Genomic DNA, 19,401 nt, shown 5'->3' with positions numbered 1-19,401 from the left:
GTTAACAGCTCTTTACACGGCAGGAAGAGGTTACGATACCTTTAAATAATCATCATTTCGGCCTAATATTTAAGCTTGAACTACTTCAGCTCAGGGATGCTGCAGCAGCACCATGCTTCCCCTCCACCTCCTCCCCCCAACTCACCAGTACTGCGATGCAGTCTTCTGCAGGAGCACACCGAGTATTTCAAGGGGTACAAAGAGAGGAACCTAATTTCTGGTCTCTTTGGAGCCACAATGCCTCTCTTCAAACATCACGTCATAAATAGCCAGGATATCCCTCGCCAAGGAAAGCTTAGCTGCTCCAAAATGGCAGCAAACCAGCATTTTCCCTGGATAAACAGGGACAGGGCACTGCGTATATCACCCAGCCCGGTCAACAGAAGGGCAGATCTCAGGGCTTAGAGGCCAAACTGCGCCCCCGTTAGGTCACAGCAGCCTGAAAAGATTAAAAGCAACTGCTACAACCTGTAATTGGTTTGTCTGATGTTACAAGGATGTCTGAACTCCCAGTATGTTGGTTGTCAGGGAGGAATTCTTCACAGTCCACAGGAGACAGTCTTTTAAAAGACACAAGGGGTCATAGCTGGGGGTAGGCTTAGAGAGCTCCAGAAAAAGACTCTCACATTTGGAAAAAGCAGCACCAAGAGTGGAAATAAGACAAAAGTGCACGTCCAGGTGGATCGTGTCCTTTCGCCTGCTCTGGAACTAGCTCTTACAAAGCTCCAGCACTCTGCTAAACCCGTCTGAGAACAAGCATTACCTGCTGGTGGGAGGAGCTGCTAACAGGCCCGTTCATCTGCTCATAGTATCTTCTCTCAGCATCGTCATACTTGTATTTCTCAAACCAGATCTTCTCATGCAGAAAGTAGTCGACTGCCATTTTTCTGCAGAAAGGAAAAAAAAAAAAGCACAACACAAACCCAGTGAGTTCCTACAAGTACTTAAGGTGAGCAGCTTGCAATGAGCTTGTCAGAAGAGTATTTTCTTCCCCCATAGAGCTGCCTGCAGCTCTCTGCTTGACGGTTTCCCCTCAGGTGGAAAGCTTTAAGTAAACAGGATCCTATTAAGAAAGCAGGGCAGCCTAATCACCCACCCGTCTGCCCAGCCTGACCTGCACTGAGTGACAGAACACTAAGTGGGGACAGAATAAATCAGCTCCTCTGTACCTTCTTCACCAAAACAGCTTTCAGAGCAGGATTTTCTAGATCACGCTAAACACATGGCAATCTGTTGCTAAGGTGTCTTGTGTACAAGAATCAAAAAGGGAATAATGCTTTTAATTCTTAAAAGGTCACAGGGAAACCAAAGACTGAAGAATACGCAGCTCCAAGCAGCACGTGCCACACTACGAGGGAGCGCTCTGGATGTGACAGGCAACTCCTGACACCACAGCTGACAAATCTGAACATATCTCAGTCTTCCCTGAACACAACTCAACAGCGTTGACAGCAACCGTCAGCCATTTCAGGCTAGTACGTGTCTCTGCCTGGTCATACCACGCTTCAGTAGACGCGCCACCAAATCCTCCTGTAAGGAACACCCCGACCAGCCTCCAGGAATCCAGACACACAGACAATTTACCACAGGTAACTGCAGACAAGCCCTTTTGGAAGCTGCTGCAACTGTTCAGAAATTAAAATCACCAGCAACGCACACATGCAAGGGACAGACCTGTCACTACACGAAGGAACAGCAGAAAACATCCCAACACTGTGGTGAAATGGTGTTATTTTAATTCGGTGCAGCAGCTTCCAAAGGTTGTTTCATTTTTTAACTTGAAGGCAAATGATGGAGCCTTTATAACAGTAAAGGAAAAGGATGTGCCCTTACTTCGAGCCAGGGGATCGCTTACAGAGCCAACATCAGTTTGAGGAGGTGGTGGGAGCAGGGATAGAGCATCACAACGAAACCACACCGTTACCAGGTTCCACCACGCAACGCGGAGAGAGCAACTAATAACAACCCGCAAACCCTTTCCTCATCAGCTCAAAACCCCACAGCTCTCCCGTAAAGACTCTTCCACACAGATGAGTCTTCTGTAAAACAAGCACCCTTCTCATCTACCCATTCAGAAGAGACCGGAGGCCACCACACCACAGAGGTCCTCTAAACTGAAGCCATTCACAGCACTCAAACCCCAAAGTCTCTATTATTAACAGAAAATGCCAGTTACACAAACTTTCGCCACATATTTCACAAGGACACACGGTCTTTCCTGGGGAATGGTGAAAAGCATGACCAAATATCTAGTTCTATTCAACTAAAGAGAAAATTATCCCAACTAGGACAGGGTGAAAGGCATGTCTGCTCTAAAGCTTGTCTGTAACCCCCTGTATCACTTGATGTAAAGATCTTAAAACCTTCGCAATAAAATCCTGACAAATTCAAGGATCAGAATGACAGAAATAAGGACAGACGCTCTAAGAGCCTTTTTTCCAAGAACATCAGCCTCTACCTTGGCGCTGCAAAATAACATCTACGCTCTGGCCTTCAGACAAGCTCCCAGGGCGTTAGAGCAGCAGACTTCAGGGTTCAGCATTTCTGTTTCTGCCTGTAAACTGATTTATAACTGCAAGTTACAACTGTGAAAGTCATCTACAATTTGAGATTGAACTCCTTCCTGCCCAGCGACATACACGCACATCAAAACAAGCTGCAATCCAGCTAGTCGTGTCCCAAAATTAACAGCAGCTTCCAAACCAAACAGTCTAACAAATGAGAAAGGCAACTTTCGCCCGCAGTGAAGCAAATACAGCACATGCTCACGCCAGACCGATGCCCTAAATTGTACTTTGCTGTCATCCCTAAGTCTTCTTCAAGCTCAAATGTAGTCATGGCTGGCACAGAGCTCAGTGAGCAGCCTACGTGCTCTGCAGGAGGACTGGGGACAAACGCTTCTCCAAAGGACCTTCTGGCATTTTAACAGAAATACCCAGCAAAGAAGCACTGCTTTAATGTCTCAAATCAGACAAAACACTGCATCCTCTACAGGCCTGTTTAGAACGCGTGATTATTCCCTCCCAACCTCTCACTTTTACAGCTTTTTAATAGGAATACAGAAAGAAGCACGGCCCTGGGCTTCCCCCATGTAAAGAGGGGGTCAAACCTGAGCTCAACTCCCAGCCCTGACTTTAAATGCTGAACCTCTGGCACCACACAAATGCTACCTTTAGCCACCAGCATTCAATCAGGAGAAGGGAGTTTCTTGAAGGAGTTTCCCCCAGTTAATCCTGTCCACAAACAGGCTCCCTGGCTCAGGAGCAGCACCTCCCTAACGTCCTGCAGACACAAAGGACGCCCGTCTTCCACACATGCAAATTCTTTCAGCTCAATCCTGACCCGGCAGTTTTGCATGTGTGAGTGTTACCCCAGAATAAACTTCTCCTACTTCGTTTCTGGCGCAGGTACGCTTGAAGCACAAGCAGGTGGTTGGGAAGGTTTTATTACTGCAGATTCCTGCCTCCCTGTACTCTCTCCTTTTCTTGACATTTTCAGAGCCTCGGCTGCATAGTATCGTGATTCAGCACTGTCATATGTCAGCTTGTGAAGCCACACAGTTTCACTGTCCTCATGCAGAAAAAAGCAGGCAGGTGGAGGCTGCTCAGCATCCCTGGGAAGCAGAGAGTCAGTGGCCATCTCCACGGGTTTGAGGCTCATTTGCTCTTCAGCACTGTGGCTCTTCCCTTCCTCGTGGTGGTTCCTCGACGCTTCGGGGCAGCCGCGTTGCTGTTGTCTGACTTTGCCCGACGGGTGTCCATCAAACATGTTCTCATAGAAGCTCTTCTCAGCATCGTCGTAGAGAGGTTTCTCTAACCACACCTCTGACATGAGAGCCTGTAAGCTTGAAATCTGTGGCTTACCGTTGACTGTCTGGTGGAGGGAGCTGGGCAAACTGGTAATGAGGGAAGCAGCAGATTCAGCAACGACGTCTGGAGCTAAGCCTGGCGTAGCAGGAGTAGGCAGGGCTGTAACATAGCCCTCGTCTGGCGTCCTCAGCCCAACGTTGCCTGCATCTGACCACCCAGACGGGATCGTTAGGACATTTGGAGGAACAAAGAATTGAGATTTTTCAATAAACACCTCCTCGGCCTTATCAAAGTCAAGCTTGTTGACCCAGACACCCTGAACAACATGGTGACAGGCAGACAGACTACCATGGGAGCAGGGCAGGGCTGCTGAAAGCATCCTTGGCTTAGGGTTATCTTGGATGGCTTTTGACCTGGCCACTAAAGGAGACTGCTCAGCAGTTAGTGCAGTCTCAGGTGCCTCCTGGTTCTGACAATCCACTAGTTTTTTCCTGTACACGTTCTCGGCATGATCGTAGAAAGGCTTGTCAAACCACACACGGTCAGCTAACAAACCACTCAGAACAGAGTCCAACTTGGAGGGTGCATTTTTGGGTTTTGGAGAACGCTTCCGTTTCCTTTGTTTTTTTCCATTCCTTGCTCTCTTCAGGTCTCCCTTGAATTCGCTTTCAACAGAGTCATCATTGCAGACTCCGTTTACAGCCTCTACCTCCTGGCACTCCTCCGGGGCCGCAGCAGCCAGCATCGCTTCTCTTTCGTAATGCAGTCTCTCTGCTTCATCATATTTGTGTTTGTCTACCCACACTTTTTCTACTGGGCAGGGAGGCTTCCTTGTCCTCATCTTCCAAAGAGTGGCAGCATTAAAAGATAAGCATAACAATGTAGTTGCAGCAAAACTAAATAAAGCAAGGGCATGCATCAGACTTTACTAATTTCTTAAGTAAAACAAGAGTCTCAAAAGTTATCATGACATTATTATTGATGATAAAGAGCCTAAGCATTTAGTTCCATTTTTCCTTTGTTACAGATTTTAATTCAAAGAAATTAAACTGCCTAAACATGTCCAATTTCTGAAGTCAATAACCTTCCTCCTAAAATACTTCTGTTCTGACAAGCATTCTACACATTAACTATTTAAAAATAAAAGCACTTGCCAAAAGCACTTTAGTTTTCACTTTTGAAGACAACTGGCAGGAAAAAAGCAACGAGGTTTTGTTCAAACCCCTGGTAATGTGTAAAAAGTTCTTTCAAGTTAGTAGATTAATACTTAATTACTTGCTAGGTATTCTCAACTAGCCACTCTTTTGGGAAGACAGACTAAAGATGCCCCAATTCTTGAGTATCTTTAGAGGTCATTGCTTACACCTCTTTGTGTTTTGCTACTAGAAAGCCAGCAGAGGGAGCTGGCTGAAAAAATATGACTCAGTTTTGGTGTAAAATCCCAGTTACTGCCAAATTAAAACTGACTACGAGCTGGAAATCTCATGATTAATTTAGCTTAACAAAAAGATCTTGTATTGAAATGAAAAACACTTTATCTGCTTTGTGTTTTCCTACCCTAGTCATACTTTACTACGGAAAAAAAAAATCAAGCAGCTCCAAGTATGTGTTAATTATTACAATTGGTATAGGAAATACCTTTCCAAGTACAGAACTTACTGTACTGCTCAAAAATCTAATGAGTGGGTAACTACCCTCTCTGCCAAACACTACACTTTCAGATCCCTAGAGTTATAAAAAAAGGTCCAAAATGAAGTACCTGTAAGCCAGCTCTCTCTTTAGCTACCAACAGCAGCAAGTTTTATAGCTACAAGTTTATCTGTGACAGGTTGCCAAATAAAATTCACATGCAGCTGAAATACTCTCCAGACTACAGTCCATGGCTTGCAGTTCCAACCATTCCTGGAAGATTTTACAAGCCTCAAGTCTGGAGCTTGACCTTGACAGATCAGTAAAAACAATAAAGGATTATTATAATAACTTGTTTTTTTCCTTTTAAAACTTTCAATTTAAATTTATGTAGTTTAAAATATTCAAGCAATGTAATACTATATTTCAATTGTAAAAATTACAAGTAAAAGCAAAAGATCTTTCTTTTCTCACTGGAGTTGTGAAACGGCTCCTCCACCAGCTGCTGAAAACACTGCGATACAGCTAAAAACATTTTAAACCACCTAAACTGAAACTTCTTTTTAAGTCGTTATTTTATTTTACACTCTTGTGCATTTTACACCAGTTATGGAGCAATAAAATGCTTCTTAATAAAGACAACTAGAAACAAACCAGTGCTTCCAATAAACATTAATCTATTTATTACCATCAACACCAAAACCCCCCCAAGTGGAAGCAGTGCTATGAGCAAGCAGTAACTCGGGTTTACTCGTTGGGATAAGCTCTGCTACTACAGCTTCCACAGCGTTATCATCAAGCAGTGGAAAATGACACCGTGTACATCGTGCGGACAGAAGACAGTGCCACTAGAGAGCCTGCACCGGTTATTTTGAGGTACAAGGATATGTTCATGCTGTTAAAAAAAATAATCTGAGTCAGCCTCGTATTCCTGATCATCTCAGCTGTCGGGACAAATAATTTTAGATGCTTTTATATTGTTCAGTAGCAAACAGCATCCTCCTTAAAAAAATAATCTTTACAGGAGTTGTCAATTTAAAGGAGGTTCTTGGAGGGTAACATGAAGAGGAGGCGACGTCTGCTAGAGCAATACCTGGATTTCAGTCATCTGTCAGACTGAAAAAGGGATTAAACGATGCAAAAATTCAAAGTGTTGTGCACAAAGGCTCTGCTTTGCAGCGCACACATTCAAAAATAGCAGCCATCCGGATCTAGAGTAGCAAGCTGTCAGCACAAAATCCACGGGAAAAGCAAAATGCACAACTGAAATTGCACAGGAAGGACAATACATTTGAATTTTTAGGTTACTCAGGTCAATAAGGACTCCTAAAGAGGACGTCAGATTTCTGTATTTGCCTGGTATGCTCTGGACGGTTCTACATTCACATTTGAGTTATCCCAAGGAAAAAAAAAAATCATACTTCAAGGAAATCCTTTATTGAGAATACTTTGTTAACCCAGTGCAGGTGGTGTTCTACTCAGAGGTTACAACTTAAAACTATTTCAGGAAGACTCTCTAGTGGGTGTAACAAGAAACCTGGACATGACCCAATACAGCTCAAACTGTCACACCTTTAAATATTTAATTTGCATTACATCCATTAATATTTCATGTAGAAAGAGCACGACAATTTGACAAAAACAAAACTAAAATTTTAGGTTTTGTGAGTTTGGGTTTTTTTTTTAAAAAAATCATAGATAATCTTGCTCAATTCCTTAAGAAAACAGCTTCAAACCCTGGAGTTGCAGCCACCACAACACTCATTTCAAGGGTGAGGTGCATTACTGAGGACTCCAATTATCAGGAGGTTCTCTCAGATCAACGGACTGTTGAATCGGTGAGGCACAGCTGAATTCAACAAACCAACCTGTAAAGGTACACTTCTTTCCAGTGGAAATCAGAAAACTGCGATAATCTGTCTAGTAATCAGATCAGCACCTGTATTCCCCTGATTTTCCAGAAAGTGCAGAAACCACACAACAACTAGAGAGTACTTACTTTTTTAGCTCCTGTGATAGCATTAAGGAAAAAGATATAGTTAGAGAAAGTTTCAAGTTCTAAGATGCAGCAGCTAGTCAGCAAGGGCACAGAATGACAGAAGCCAAATACACTGTCATACAGTTAACTCCCCCCATACATAATACGTTTAAATTTACAACCAGTTCACTCTCCAGAACTACATTATCTTCATGAACCAACACCACAGGTACTGTTAATTTTAATTTTAAATAAGCCATGAAAATATACATATTCAAAAGGATCCACCCATCACGATGGAGAACAGGCCAGAGGGGCTCCCAACCTGCCGCACCAATACAGCTCAGGTCCCTCGGTTTCAAGCAACTAAACACCAACAATACACACTTTGAAAAATTCTGAAAATGTAACAGTTATATCAAATAATGAATTCACATGATTGTAATTATCTCTACCAGAAGTTAGCCATCTGTACAACATTCGATGAATGAGATAGAAATAAAACACTAGCACCAACACTCAGGCTACTAATTTTTCAGGAAAAGCATCAATACAACATGTGAAAGCTTGCAGGAGAATTTAAGATTTACACAGAGCTGTAACCTATGAGGTTACACCTAGGAAGCCTGACAGGCCACAGCTCCTCATGTCACCAACTGACCGTTATACATTAAAAGGGTATTTCTGCAAAGTAGTAACACAAACCCCCCAAGCCAAAACAACCACAAATGTTCCCCAAAAAACCTGGCTCACAGGAATTCAAGTGTTGTTTTTACAAAGATTATTAACAGGGAAAAATCTTCATAAGGGGATTTACAAGAGGTGACTATACCATTTTCCAAAGGTGAGTACAAGGTACCTGCAACACCTATTTCTTTCCATGAGGGGCCAAACCTTAAGTTTAGTTATGATAAAGACCAGATTTTCAATAAAGTAAAGGTTACAAATACAAGCAAAAATTTTAAAAAAGTACTTTCTACTCTGTGTTCCTAAATCTTCTCAGAGGAACCCGGGAAAAAGCTTTTACAAGGATTTTAATTACACAAGCCATAATCTAGGCTGCTGCAGACAGCCTGATGAGATGAGCTGCAAATCATAAACACCAGACCAGTGCACTACCAGTTCTCCCAGAATACAAATTTACTCCTGACAAGACACAAGCTCACAATCCTATTTCAGCCAAGTCTGCTAAATCACAGTAGGATGAGCGAAGGGAGCATACCTGGAGAAAAAGGATCTGGGGGTCCTGACAAGCAGCTGAGCAGGAGCCGGCAGTGTGCCCGGGTGGCCAAGAAAGCCAACGGCCTCCTGGCTTGGGTCAGCACTAGTGTGACCAGCAGGAGCAGGGAGGTGACAGTCCCTGTGCTCTGCACTGGGGAGGCCACACCTGGAGGTTGTGTCCAGGTTTGGGCACCTCAATCCCAGAGAGATCTGGAGGGGCTGGAGCGAGGGCAGAGGAGGGCAACGAGGCTGGGGAAGGGCTGGAGAATCAATCCTGTGAGGAGGCAGGGCAGGAGCTGGGAGTGTTCAGTGTGAGGAGGAGGAGGCTGAGGGGAGCCCTCATCCCTCTCTGCAGCTCCTGCCAGGACATTGCAGAGAGGCTGGGGCTGGGCTCTGCTCCCAGGGGATCAGGGACAGGACAAGAGGGAACGGCTGGAAACTGCCACAGGGGAGGCTCAGGCTGGGCAGGAGGAGAAAATGTTTCCCAGCAAGAGTGGTCCGAGAGTGGAAGAGGCTGCCCAGGGAGGGGGGAGTCCCCATCCCTGGGGGGGTTTCAGGGCCGTTGGGATGAGCTGTGGGGGATGTGGGGTAGGGGAGAACTTTGTAGAGTCGGGCTGAGGGTTGGACTCGCTGATCCCCAGGGGCTTTTCCAACCTGAAGGATTCGGTGACCTACTCTCTGGAGTCTGGAAAGACTAATTCACCTCTCCAGAGGTTCTGGGAGAAATTTAAACTGATTTGGACTTCTTAAGAGCCTGACCCATCTCTGGTCCAAGGCAGCTAAGCTTTACCACCACACCAAACCACAACCTGGTCAGTTGTTTCGATGCTTTCCACCTGGTATTCTCAACTGCCTGCTTCACCTCCTCAAAGTTTCACAATTAAAAGAACATGCTAATAGCTTTATGAACCCTCTCCACTGGCAAAAATCAAGAGCACAGAAACTACAGTTGACCTAGTCTATGCTTAAAGCTAAGTAAGGAGACATGAACAGTTACGCTCGGGTGTCCCCCTCAAGCCACTCCTGAGGCCACATTCATTCGCATTTTTCAGAAATGAAGCAGTTTTTCATTTAACGAGCATTATTTTTAGCACAAAGATAAATTCATACTTTAAGACAGAGGCGGTAAACTTTATAAAAAGCTGTTAAGAAACACAAATCTGAGCGGAGTAGAAAAATATAAGGAGGGCTTCTACTACACAGACCAGAGACTGGCTCCTGTGTACACAAGACAATTTTGCTTTTCTGGTGACAGTGCAGACAATCTATTGGGCATTTTACAAGGCACAAAGCCATTGGAAAGGCAAATATTATTAATCTTTATCCATGCCAAATAACCAAATACTCACAAGCAACAACAAAAAAATCACTGGTCTCTCATGGACCGTTAAATGGGGCTTAGGAAATCCTGAAAGTATTTTTAATCATAGATACTGCTTCAGAGCTTTGGGCTTGCTGTTGTCTTGTCACCATGTCCTGGGTATTTCAAGCCAGAACAAATCTGTGCTGTACTTCCAGCGCTGCAGGGGAATGCATACAGTTAAAAATAGGCAATGAAAAGGTCTCTATTGTTTTGTAAATCCAAAATAAGCTTTGGACTGCAGCTATTTGGCTGCATTATCCCCTTAAGTCTGCTTACTTTTTCAAAAGTCAGTAAAACAAAAGAGTACAATGCATTACTCTAGGGCTATAGCCAAAAAGTTAAGTCAACTCCATTTATTGGTTTAATGAAAGCCACTCTCTCATCTATCCATGAGAAAGTTACATGTCTCCTGAATTGAGACACCAATAAAATAAATGTGGGGTTGTGGAGGGAGTCAGGTTATAAATATGTTTGTGTCAGCCTCCCCAAGACCTAAATTCCATTAGGCTTTGCACAATTTCTTGCACTGGAACTGAACTGCGATTTGAATCTCAGCTGTGTGCCAGGCTGACCTTCAGCTTCCAACAAGGCCCAGCAAGTCAGGCAGCAGCACGATTTGAAAGCAGTTCTCCCAGAAACAATTGAACAGTTTGATGTGGCTTAAAAATATTACCAATAGCTTTGAAAAAATTATCTTTAGATGAGCAAGAGCGGCAAATCTTACCCATCACTGATTTCTGGAGGGATGTGAGAGCTGCTTTCTGCAAGCCATAACCAAGAGGGTAAGGTTAGTCCCAGCTCAACTCTCTCTTCTTCAAAAAAGCCAAAGCCAGCATCAATCAGGTGGCATGCAGGGCCAGAGGATGACAAAAACACGGGGCATCTTGCTGCAGTCTGACCCCAAAAACACCCCATGGACACAGCCCTAGAGGTTAGGCAGGAAAATCTTGATTTCTGCAGGTCCAAGCGGCAATCAAGCCAACACCGGTCACTCCTTCCCCAGCGCAGCACGGACAGGTTCTCACTACAGGAGATTCTATCCCAATCCTCCATCTGCATCTTTCCTTACATGCCCTGGCACAGCTCATTCCAACCTGGCCAACATGGCTATAAATTTAGTGCTCTTGTCCTATCACATGTCACACCAGAAGCTCCTGAACACTCATCCCAGCAGCAGCCAGAAAAATAAATGCCAGAAAACCCAGAAAAGGCCTATTTGGTGTCAGAAACAGAGCAGAGAGAGGAACAAGAAGGTCCACGGGCACCAGTCTGGTCCTTTCTACAGCCTCAGACCAGCACCTGGGCTACCACACTCAAGACACCTGCACTGCCCACGTCATCTTTGTGAAACACTTCTCTTCTCCAAAATCCTACTGCTGCAGTCCTGCACAAAAGCCAAGAGCTGTTTCAGCTTGGAATTTAGGCACCAATTAGACACAGATGCCTCATACCTACCTGCTTTACAGCAAAGATAACATCAACCCCACTCCACCTCCTGCTATTTTTTTTTTCTTTTTGGTGATTCAGAGTTAAAAGAACAGAGATTGGTTTCACACCAGAGGGTCTGATGGGCTCTTGTAGCTCAAGGGAGCAAATCCACCCCCCTCCTCAGCACTGGCACTGAGTCAATACAGGCAGCTAAAGCAAAAGAAAATATTAACACTTGTGCAGTATTGCTTTTCTGCTGGTTTAACTCCCTAAATTAGCTCTCTCCCAACGCACAAGCAGCAGAGACAGTGGCTTGAAGAAGCAGGAGACAGCCAGGAGAGAGACCACCTATAATATAAAACTCCACACTAACCTTTAGCCAGGGAAACAACAACGACTCCCAGCCTCCATCACCTAAACCCACGACTCTTCGCTCCAAGCAACCATGCTGCTGATTGCTAGTGAAGAGATAATCAAGGACACTGGAAATCAGCAGTAGTGAAAGACAGGGAAGGAGTCACCTTCACAAGAAAAAGCAAAGTAGTTGAAAATACACAGCTTGGCTGAAGAGAAAAAAATGCGTACCTGCAAGGTCAGGGAGAAAGAGGGCACACCTAGAAAAGGAGAGCAAAGAATTACAGCGATACGAGCCAAGCAAAGTTATTTTCTCCTCCACAGCGAGCACGACAGGATTGTGAACATCAGATTACAATCAATTCCAAACCATCAGCGATCGAGACGCGAGAGAACAAATCCATATTGATTTCAGGGAACACCAGGAGGGGAGGAACGACAGACTGCAGCAGCCTCAGCAACTTTAGCTACCGCTGTAATCCTTCACAAACCCCCAGAGAGCACATTTAGCAGCCTCCACACAACCACTCCTCCCCGGCTCTGCCCATTCCCCAAATAAGAGTTTGGAAACGGATACCTCCCGAGTGAGCTGTCGCTGAAACAAAAAGCAGAAAGAGCAAGAGGACGGGGAGGCACCGTCAAGGTTCTAGAGGGGTTGGGAGCACGGAGACGCAGAGAAGGAGAGGTGAGATAAGCAGAGCCCAGGTGCACGTACACAGCAAGGGCTGGATGATGGGGGAGGCTTGACGTTACGGGGCTCCCAGCTCCACCCCAAGTTTGGAGAGGCAGCTAAAGGTGCTGGGCCACAGGCTGGATCAGGCCACTGCTTCAGTTACAGAGAGCTGCCAGCTGCTCTGTGCCAGGATAGGGCAGCAGCTCCAGTTTCCCTTTGCAGCAGGTGACTCGACAAGAAACCCTTGCCAAGATGAGAAATGGGGAAAGAGCAGACCCCCAAGGAACTCGGAGCTGCTGGGGACAGGGGGTCCCCTAAACTCCCCTCCCTACCAGGGCAGGAATTGCACTGATCCGAAAACCTGAAGAGTAAGGCTCCATGTAGCAAGGGTATCCCCACAATCAGCACCCCAAAGGAGAGGGAACCTGCCTCCCCTCCCAAAAGGCAAACAGGTTTGGGGAGATCTGCAGCATCAGCCCACCCAGCCCTTACACCCGTAACAGAGTGCTCTTGTAACCACCTACCTAGAGACTGCGAAAGGGAAGTGACCCCACAGAAATGGGAGAACCATACAACCCCCCCTTCCCTAGACACGAGAGGGGAAAAGGGCTCTCCCCCATGAGGGGCCCCGAACATCCTCCTTCCTTGGGATGGGAGGGGTCAAGAGACACCACAGGGAATTGGGGGCCCTCCCACAACCCCCCCTTCCCAGAGCTGTTAAAGAGGAAAGGGACCTAAGAGATTGCGGGGGGCATGTTACCCCATTATTCCCTGTATCTCTGAGTAGAGGAAAAGTAATCCCGAAGAGCAAGGGCACCCTAAACCGTCTCCCTCAGGATTTCATCAGGGGAAAAGACCCCACAGATAATGGGGGGGAGGAGGCAAAACCACCCCCATTCCAGAGACCGTGAAGAAGGGACCATGCAGAAGACAAGGGAACCCCAAAACCTCCCTTCCCCGAGACTGTAACTGGGAAGGAGACCGCCACATGTAATGAACGCCCCCCCCCAACGCTGCTCTTCCCGCCACTGTGAGGTTCCCCCAAAACCCCCTTCCCCTGGCTTATGAGCAGGAAAGGACCCCGGAGATAATAGTGGGGTGATCATAACCTCCTTCTTAAAGGCTGCGAGAGGAGAAAGGCACCCCACGGATCGCCAGGAGCCCCCCAACCCCTTCTCCCGGTCCCTGAGCAGCGAAGCTCCCCACAGACCACGAGAGGCTCCCACACCACAACCCCCCCCCCCCCCCAACAAGGCTGTGAAAGGAACGAGAGACCCCCAAGATCCCCTTAGGGAGGCCCAAGGGGAAAAGGAAAAAGCGCGGGGAGCCGGTGAGGATGAGGCGGGGGGGACGGGGGGGGGTGGGCTGCACTCACCGGCAGCGCTGGGCCCGGCCAGGCCTGAGGCGGCTCCGCTCCGCCCGGCCTCCACCAGGCAAAAGGAGGCGCCGGGCGGCGCGCGGGGGGTTGTGGGGGCGGCGCGGACCACGCGTGGCGGCGGGGGGGGGGGGTGTGTGTGTGTGTGTGGACCGGGGGTGCGCGGAAGGACACAAGGCTCCGCGCTCACAGCGCGGGTGTCCTCCCCCTTCCCTCCTCCGGCTCCTTCCCCACGGTGGAACAACCGGGCAGGGCGGGAGGAAAGCAGCGAGGCGGGGGGAAGCGGGGATGCTGGCCCCCCCCTCTTTTCCTCTCCGAGTGGTACAACCCAGAGGCGGCGGCGGGGCTGCGGGGAACGGTCCAACAGGGCACGAAAAGGGGGGGGGGCAACCCAATCCCTACGGGCGGCGCATGCGCAGTGCGCGCCGCCCCGCCCTACCGGCCGGCTCGGGGCCGGAGCGGAGACAAAGGCGCCGCGCCCCCCCCCCGCCCTCCTTTCCCCGCCCCGCCCCGGTTATAACGCGCCCCCCCCCCTCTCCCGGTACCGCGCCGGCCCATGGCTGCGGGGGTGGCTTCATGCCCGGGGGGGAGCCGGAGGCGGGAGGGGGTCCGGGCGGTATGGCGGGAGGGCGGCGGGGCGGTGGCGGCAGTGGCGGTGCAGCCGGGGGGATGTCGGTGAAGATGGCGCTGCGCCGGGCCTACTCCATCAAGGACAAGCTGCAGGCCATCGAGCGGGTGAAGAAAGGCGAGCGGCAAGCGTCGGTGTGCCGGGCTTTCGGGGTGCCTGGAGGGACGCTGAGGGGTTGGCTGAAGGACGAGGCCAAGCTGCGGTGGTTCCTGGAGCAGCTGGGGGGTGAGGTGGGCACCCAACGCAAGAAGATGCGTCTGGCCAACGAGGAGGAGATCGACCGCGCCGTCTACGCCTGGTTCCTCGCCCTCCGCCAGCATGGCGTCCCCCTCTCCGGGCCCCTCATCCAAGCCCAGGCCGAGGCTTTCGCCCGGCAGATCTACGGTCCGGAGTGTACCTTCAAAGCCAGCCACGGTTGGTTCTGGCGCTGGCAGAAGCGTCACGGCATCTCCAGTCAACGTATCTACGGCGAGGGCGGCCTCCCCAGCGAGCCCGAGCGGGCTCCCGCCGCCTGCCCCGAGGCTCTGCCCGTGCCGGCTGCCGACGCCGGGGGTTACGGCGATGACCAGATCTACAACGCCAACGTCACCGGGCTCTACTGGAAGCTGCTGCCGGGACAGACTGGTGGGGCGGCGGCGCGGCGGCGACCAGCTCCCCGCGAGCGAGTCACCGTGCTGCTGGCTGCCAACTTGACCGGTTCCCATAAGCTCAAGCCGCTGGTGGTCGGGGGCCTTCGCGATCCCCCCAGCCTCCGCCATCACAACCAGGACAAATTCCCCGCTTGCTATCGCTACAGCCCAGAGGCCAGGCTGGGGCCGGCCCTTCTCCGGGCTTGGTTCTTTGAGGACTTTGTGCCGGGCGTCAAACGTTACCTGCGCCGGAGCTGCCTGCAGCAGAAGGCCGTGCTGCTTCTCAGCTCCCCGCCACCCTCCTCCGGGACGAGCCCTGAGGATTCCTCTCCGCTGCAGACGCCCGACGGCTCCATCCGCGCCCTTTTCCTCTCCAAGGGCCCTACCGGGAGCGGTTCGGCCGGAGGGGGAGGCCGAATCCCGGCCCCGCTGGAGCAAGGGGTGGTGTCGGCCTTCAAGCAGCTCTACAAGCGGGAATTGCTGCGCCTGGCCGTCTCGTGCGTGGCCGGCGGTGGCACCAGCTCGAGTGGCCCCATGGACTTTGTGAGGTCCTTCCTCCTCAAGGACATGTTGTACCTGGCCGGCCTCTCCTGGGACCTCATCCCCCCCGGCTCCATCGAGAAGTGTTGGCTGCTGGGGCTACGCGCTGCCTTTGAGCCCCAGCCCGGGAAGGAAGAGCACGGAGACCACCCGTGTGGGGAGGAAGGTGGCGGGGACAGCAAAGTCTTTAGTGACCTGACTCACCTGGCCGCGTTGGCCTACAAGCGCTTGGCTCCTGAGGAAGTGGCCGACTGGTTGCACTTGGATGACGTGGCCCCGGGTACGGAGGAGGACGATGGGGAAGAGGATGCTGAGGAGGAAGGCGCCGGAGGCTGCGGAGCAGAGGAGGATGAGGAGGAGGCAGCTGCTGGAGATGGAGGGGGCAGAAGGGGTGGGGAAGGAGGGGATGCCTTGCTGCCCACAGCTCGGGAGGCCATCAAAGGTCTGGAGACGGCGTTGCGCTGGCTGGAGGGTCAGGACCCGCGGCAAGTGGGGCCGCTGAAGCTGGTGCAGCTCCGCTCCCTCATCAGCATGGCCCAGCGGCTGCGCAGCGGCGCCAGCCCCCACTCCTAGGGCAGGGCGACCCGCGACCTCTCTCGGCTACCAACCACCCCGCTCGGGGTGGGGGGACACGGGGCTGGGGACACCCCGCTTGTCACCGGGGGCTGGCGGTAGAGGTGCCAGCTCCCCTCAGCCCTCCGTCACGGGCAGTCCCTGGGGGCTCGGGAAGCCCGAACGCCCCTGGGTTACCACGGCGAAGGAGGGGTTACAATTTAGGGCTAACGGGGGGGGGGGGGGGTTGTGCAACAACCCCTCCCTACGTGGCATATTCGAGGGTTGTTCCTCACCTTAAGTATACTTAGGAGGTGCTATTTTTTAAATCCCATGGGACTGAGTGACCCCTGGGTCAGGGGGTGATGCTCCCCACACTGCTTGTATCCCCCCCCGACGCCATGGGGAGAAGGGGCGAGGGAGGGACCTGTTTGGCATCACCGTGAGGAGCCGGGACAATGCGGGGAAGTGACGCTCATTCCCCACATCTCAGAGCAGGGATGAGGTGGGCACGTCTGGCTGGACAGGGACCACTCCATGGCGTGCCAAAGGGCAAACATCCTGCCCTGGAAGAAGCTGGTGATGCCCTTCCCCCTGCCAAAACGGAGTCTTGTTAAACTGGCGAGGTTTGGGGCTGGTTCAAGACAACTTTTTTCATGCACTGAATTGGGACAGGGACACTTGGGTGGCATCCAAGAAGCTGCGGCTCCCTGGAGAGGGCCACCTCCATCATTCCCATGACAGCCCCATGCCTGGGAATGCCCGGACTACGGAGACCTGCTGAAACAGGTACCATCATCCGAGCATCCTCACGAAGCTGAAGGCTCCAGGGATGAGGGTTGAGGTGCCAACGGGGAGACGGGTTGGAGGACGTGGCTGCTGGCGTGACGTGCGTCGCGAGTTGAGACGGGAGCAGGGAGGGCTCCCAGCACTGCCTTAAAATAACCGGAGGCATCAGATAGGAATTTAGTAGCTCTTGACCTGATTTGGATTAAATTTTCACCTGCTTAGCCAAATTATTGAAAGGAAGAAAAAGAAAAAAAATATCTGTGCTGCCGTGCCCCGTGTCATCAGGCGGGGTGGGTGTTTTTACTTGTTGGGTCTTTGTCTCATAACTTCAGAGTTTATGAAAATTAAATGGATTTTTATTCCCACTTTGGGGTTGTCGTGTGTAAATAGTCACGCGGAGTCATCCCAGCGGGGTGGAGGGTGGCAAAAGGGAGATCTCTGTGCGGTTTGTGTCCTCTTGGTGTGGTCTTCTCTGTCGTGTTCCCCGCCTCTCCGCAGCCCGTTTCATGCAGCAGGGTCAGGCAGGCGCCTGAGTAGCTGTGGCTGCTCCCCAAATTGAGTTTTTTACTTTATTAGTAAATTAATAATTGATAAATGAGCCTGCCAGGGAATTTAAGGAGCAGCAAAATGAAAAAAAAACCACAAAAAAAGTCAAATTTAGAGCTGAGGTTTGTCCTTCCAGATCATGAAACTCCACTGCAGAACCAATGTCAAGAAAAGCTTTTAGAGAAGAAATAAACTATTTTTCCCCCCCACAAACCCAACCAACCTCAGTTTCTGCTGTTTGGCTGCTGCTGGATTCACAGCCGTCACCCTGGGTGTTGTCCCACCTATTTCATGCTTCTCCCTTAGCTTTGGTTTCCTAATGGCCTGAGTTTGGGCCTTCATGTTGCCATGCTGGAATGCAGACTTCTATCCACCAACGGGATGCAGTCGTGTAAAACTACATTTTTGTTTGTTTTTATCAACTTTTGCACCAAAAACCCCTTACAAAACCAGTTTAGAGCTTGGGATGTGGCTCGGTTCAAGCGGTAGTTTGTGAATTGAAGGAGTCTTTGGGTATTTGAGAAAAATGTGGCCAAGTTCAGCAGAAGGTGCTGAGCTCCTCGGGTAGGTTGGTCTGGGTGCACTCGTGGCAGCGTTTGGCCTGGTTTGGGAGGTGAGAACATTGAACCATCTTGGAAGGGACCTTAATGATCATCCAGTCCAACCCCCCTGCCCCGGGCAGGGCCACCTTCCCCCAGCCCAGGTTGCCCAAAGCCCCGTCCAACCTGGCCTTGAACCCTTCCAGGGAGGGGGCAGCCACAGCTGCTCTGGGCAGCCTGTGCCAGGGCCTCACCACCCTCCTCGTGAAATATTTCTTCCTTATATCCAATCTAAATGTACCCTCTTCCAGTTTAAAACCATTGCTCCGTCTTTATGAGCCCCTTTTCTATATTGAAAGGCAGCTCTAATGTCTCCCTGGAGCCTTCCCTCCCCAGCTGAACCCCCCAACTCTCTCAGCCTTTCCCCCCAGCAGAGCTGCTCCAGCCCTCGGACCATTCCCGTGTCCCTCCTCCGGCCCCGCTCCAGCAGCTCCATGTCTGTCCTGTGCTGGGGACCCCAGAGCTGGACGCGGGGCTCCGGGGGGTCTCACCAGAGGGGAGCAGAGGGGGAAAACCCCCTCCCTCGACCTGCTGGCCACGCTGCTTGGGACACGGCCCAGCTTACAGTTGGCTCTCTGGGCTGTGAGGGCACATTGCTGGGTCATGTCCCATGTTTTACCCACCAGTACCCCCAAGTCCTTCTCCTCGGGGCTGCTCTCCATCCCTTCATTCCCAACCCCTGTGCAGGACCTTGCACTTGGCCTTATTGAACTTCATGATGTTGACATGGGCCCATTCCCCCAGCCCGTCAAGGTCCCTCTGGATGACAACCCGTCCCTCAAGGAAACCAACTGCACCACATCCCTTGGTGTCACCTGCGAACTTGCCGAGAGCACTCGATCCCACCATCTATGTCACTGATGAAGATATTCAATAGTATTGGTCCCAGTACAAACCCTTGAGGGACACCATTCATTACTGGTTTCCACTTGGACGTTGAGCCATTGACTAACTCTCTGGACACGGCCATCCAGCCAATTCCTGATCCATCTAACAGTCCATCCATCAAACCTATCTCTCTCCAATTTAGCAGCAGCAATGTGCTGCGGGAGCCTATCAAAGGCCTGACAGAAGTCCAGGTAGGTGACATCTGTAGCTCTTCTCTTGTCCACCAATGCACTCACTCCATCGTAGGAGGCCACTACCTTTGTCAGGCAAAGCCATGTTGGCCATCTCTAATCAGCTCCCTGCCTTCCCTATGTTTCAACATGTCCTCCAGGAGAAATCTGCTCCATGATCTCACACAGCAGGGCAAGATGCCTCTCCTGAAGGCAGGAGTACTGGTAGT

At 50.3% G+C, this 19,401-nt stretch overlaps 2 protein-coding genes across 9 annotated transcripts in view; one reads left to right on the top strand and one right to left on the bottom strand.

Annotated features, from left to right (window-relative positions):
* EEF1D (eukaryotic translation elongation factor 1 delta) overlaps nucleotides 1-13,959 on the bottom strand; it is a 28,262-nt gene extending 14,303 nt beyond the window's left edge. For 3 of the 8 annotated variants that reach the window (XM_074898316.1, XM_074898317.1, XM_074898318.1), the window contains exons 1-2: nucleotides 3,392-4,650; nucleotides 764-887 (exon numbers count right to left, since the gene is read on the bottom strand). In XM_074898316.1, the coding sequence (XP_074754417.1) occupies nucleotides 764-887; nucleotides 3,392-4,650 (1,383 nt within the window). Of the gene's footprint in view, nucleotides 1-763; nucleotides 888-3,391; nucleotides 4,651-7,437; nucleotides 7,445-12,013; nucleotides 12,043-13,830 lie in introns of those variants that run through there. The other 5 variants (XM_074898320.1, XM_074898322.1, XM_074898319.1 and 2 more) reach the window with 4 other exon arrangements.
* A 318-nt stretch (nucleotides 13,960-14,277) lies between these two features.
* On the top strand, nucleotides 14,278-17,333 carry TIGD5 (tigger transposable element derived 5). Its single transcript, XM_074898313.1, has one exon. The coding sequence runs from the start codon at nucleotides 14,407-14,409 to the stop codon at nucleotides 16,198-16,200; it is 1,794 nt and encodes a 597-aa protein (XP_074754414.1). The 5' UTR covers nucleotides 14,278-14,406; the 3' UTR covers nucleotides 16,201-17,333.
* Nucleotides 17,334-19,401: the final 2,068 nt, after the last annotated feature.

The sequence above is a fragment of the Athene noctua genome, chromosome 2 (genome assembly GCF_965140245.1).
Source record: "Athene noctua chromosome 2, bAthNoc1.hap1.1, whole genome shotgun sequence".
NCBI classification, from domain to species: domain Eukaryota; kingdom Metazoa; phylum Chordata; class Aves; order Strigiformes; family Strigidae; genus Athene; species Athene noctua.
This window is presented reverse-complemented; position numbering and strand designations above follow the sequence as displayed.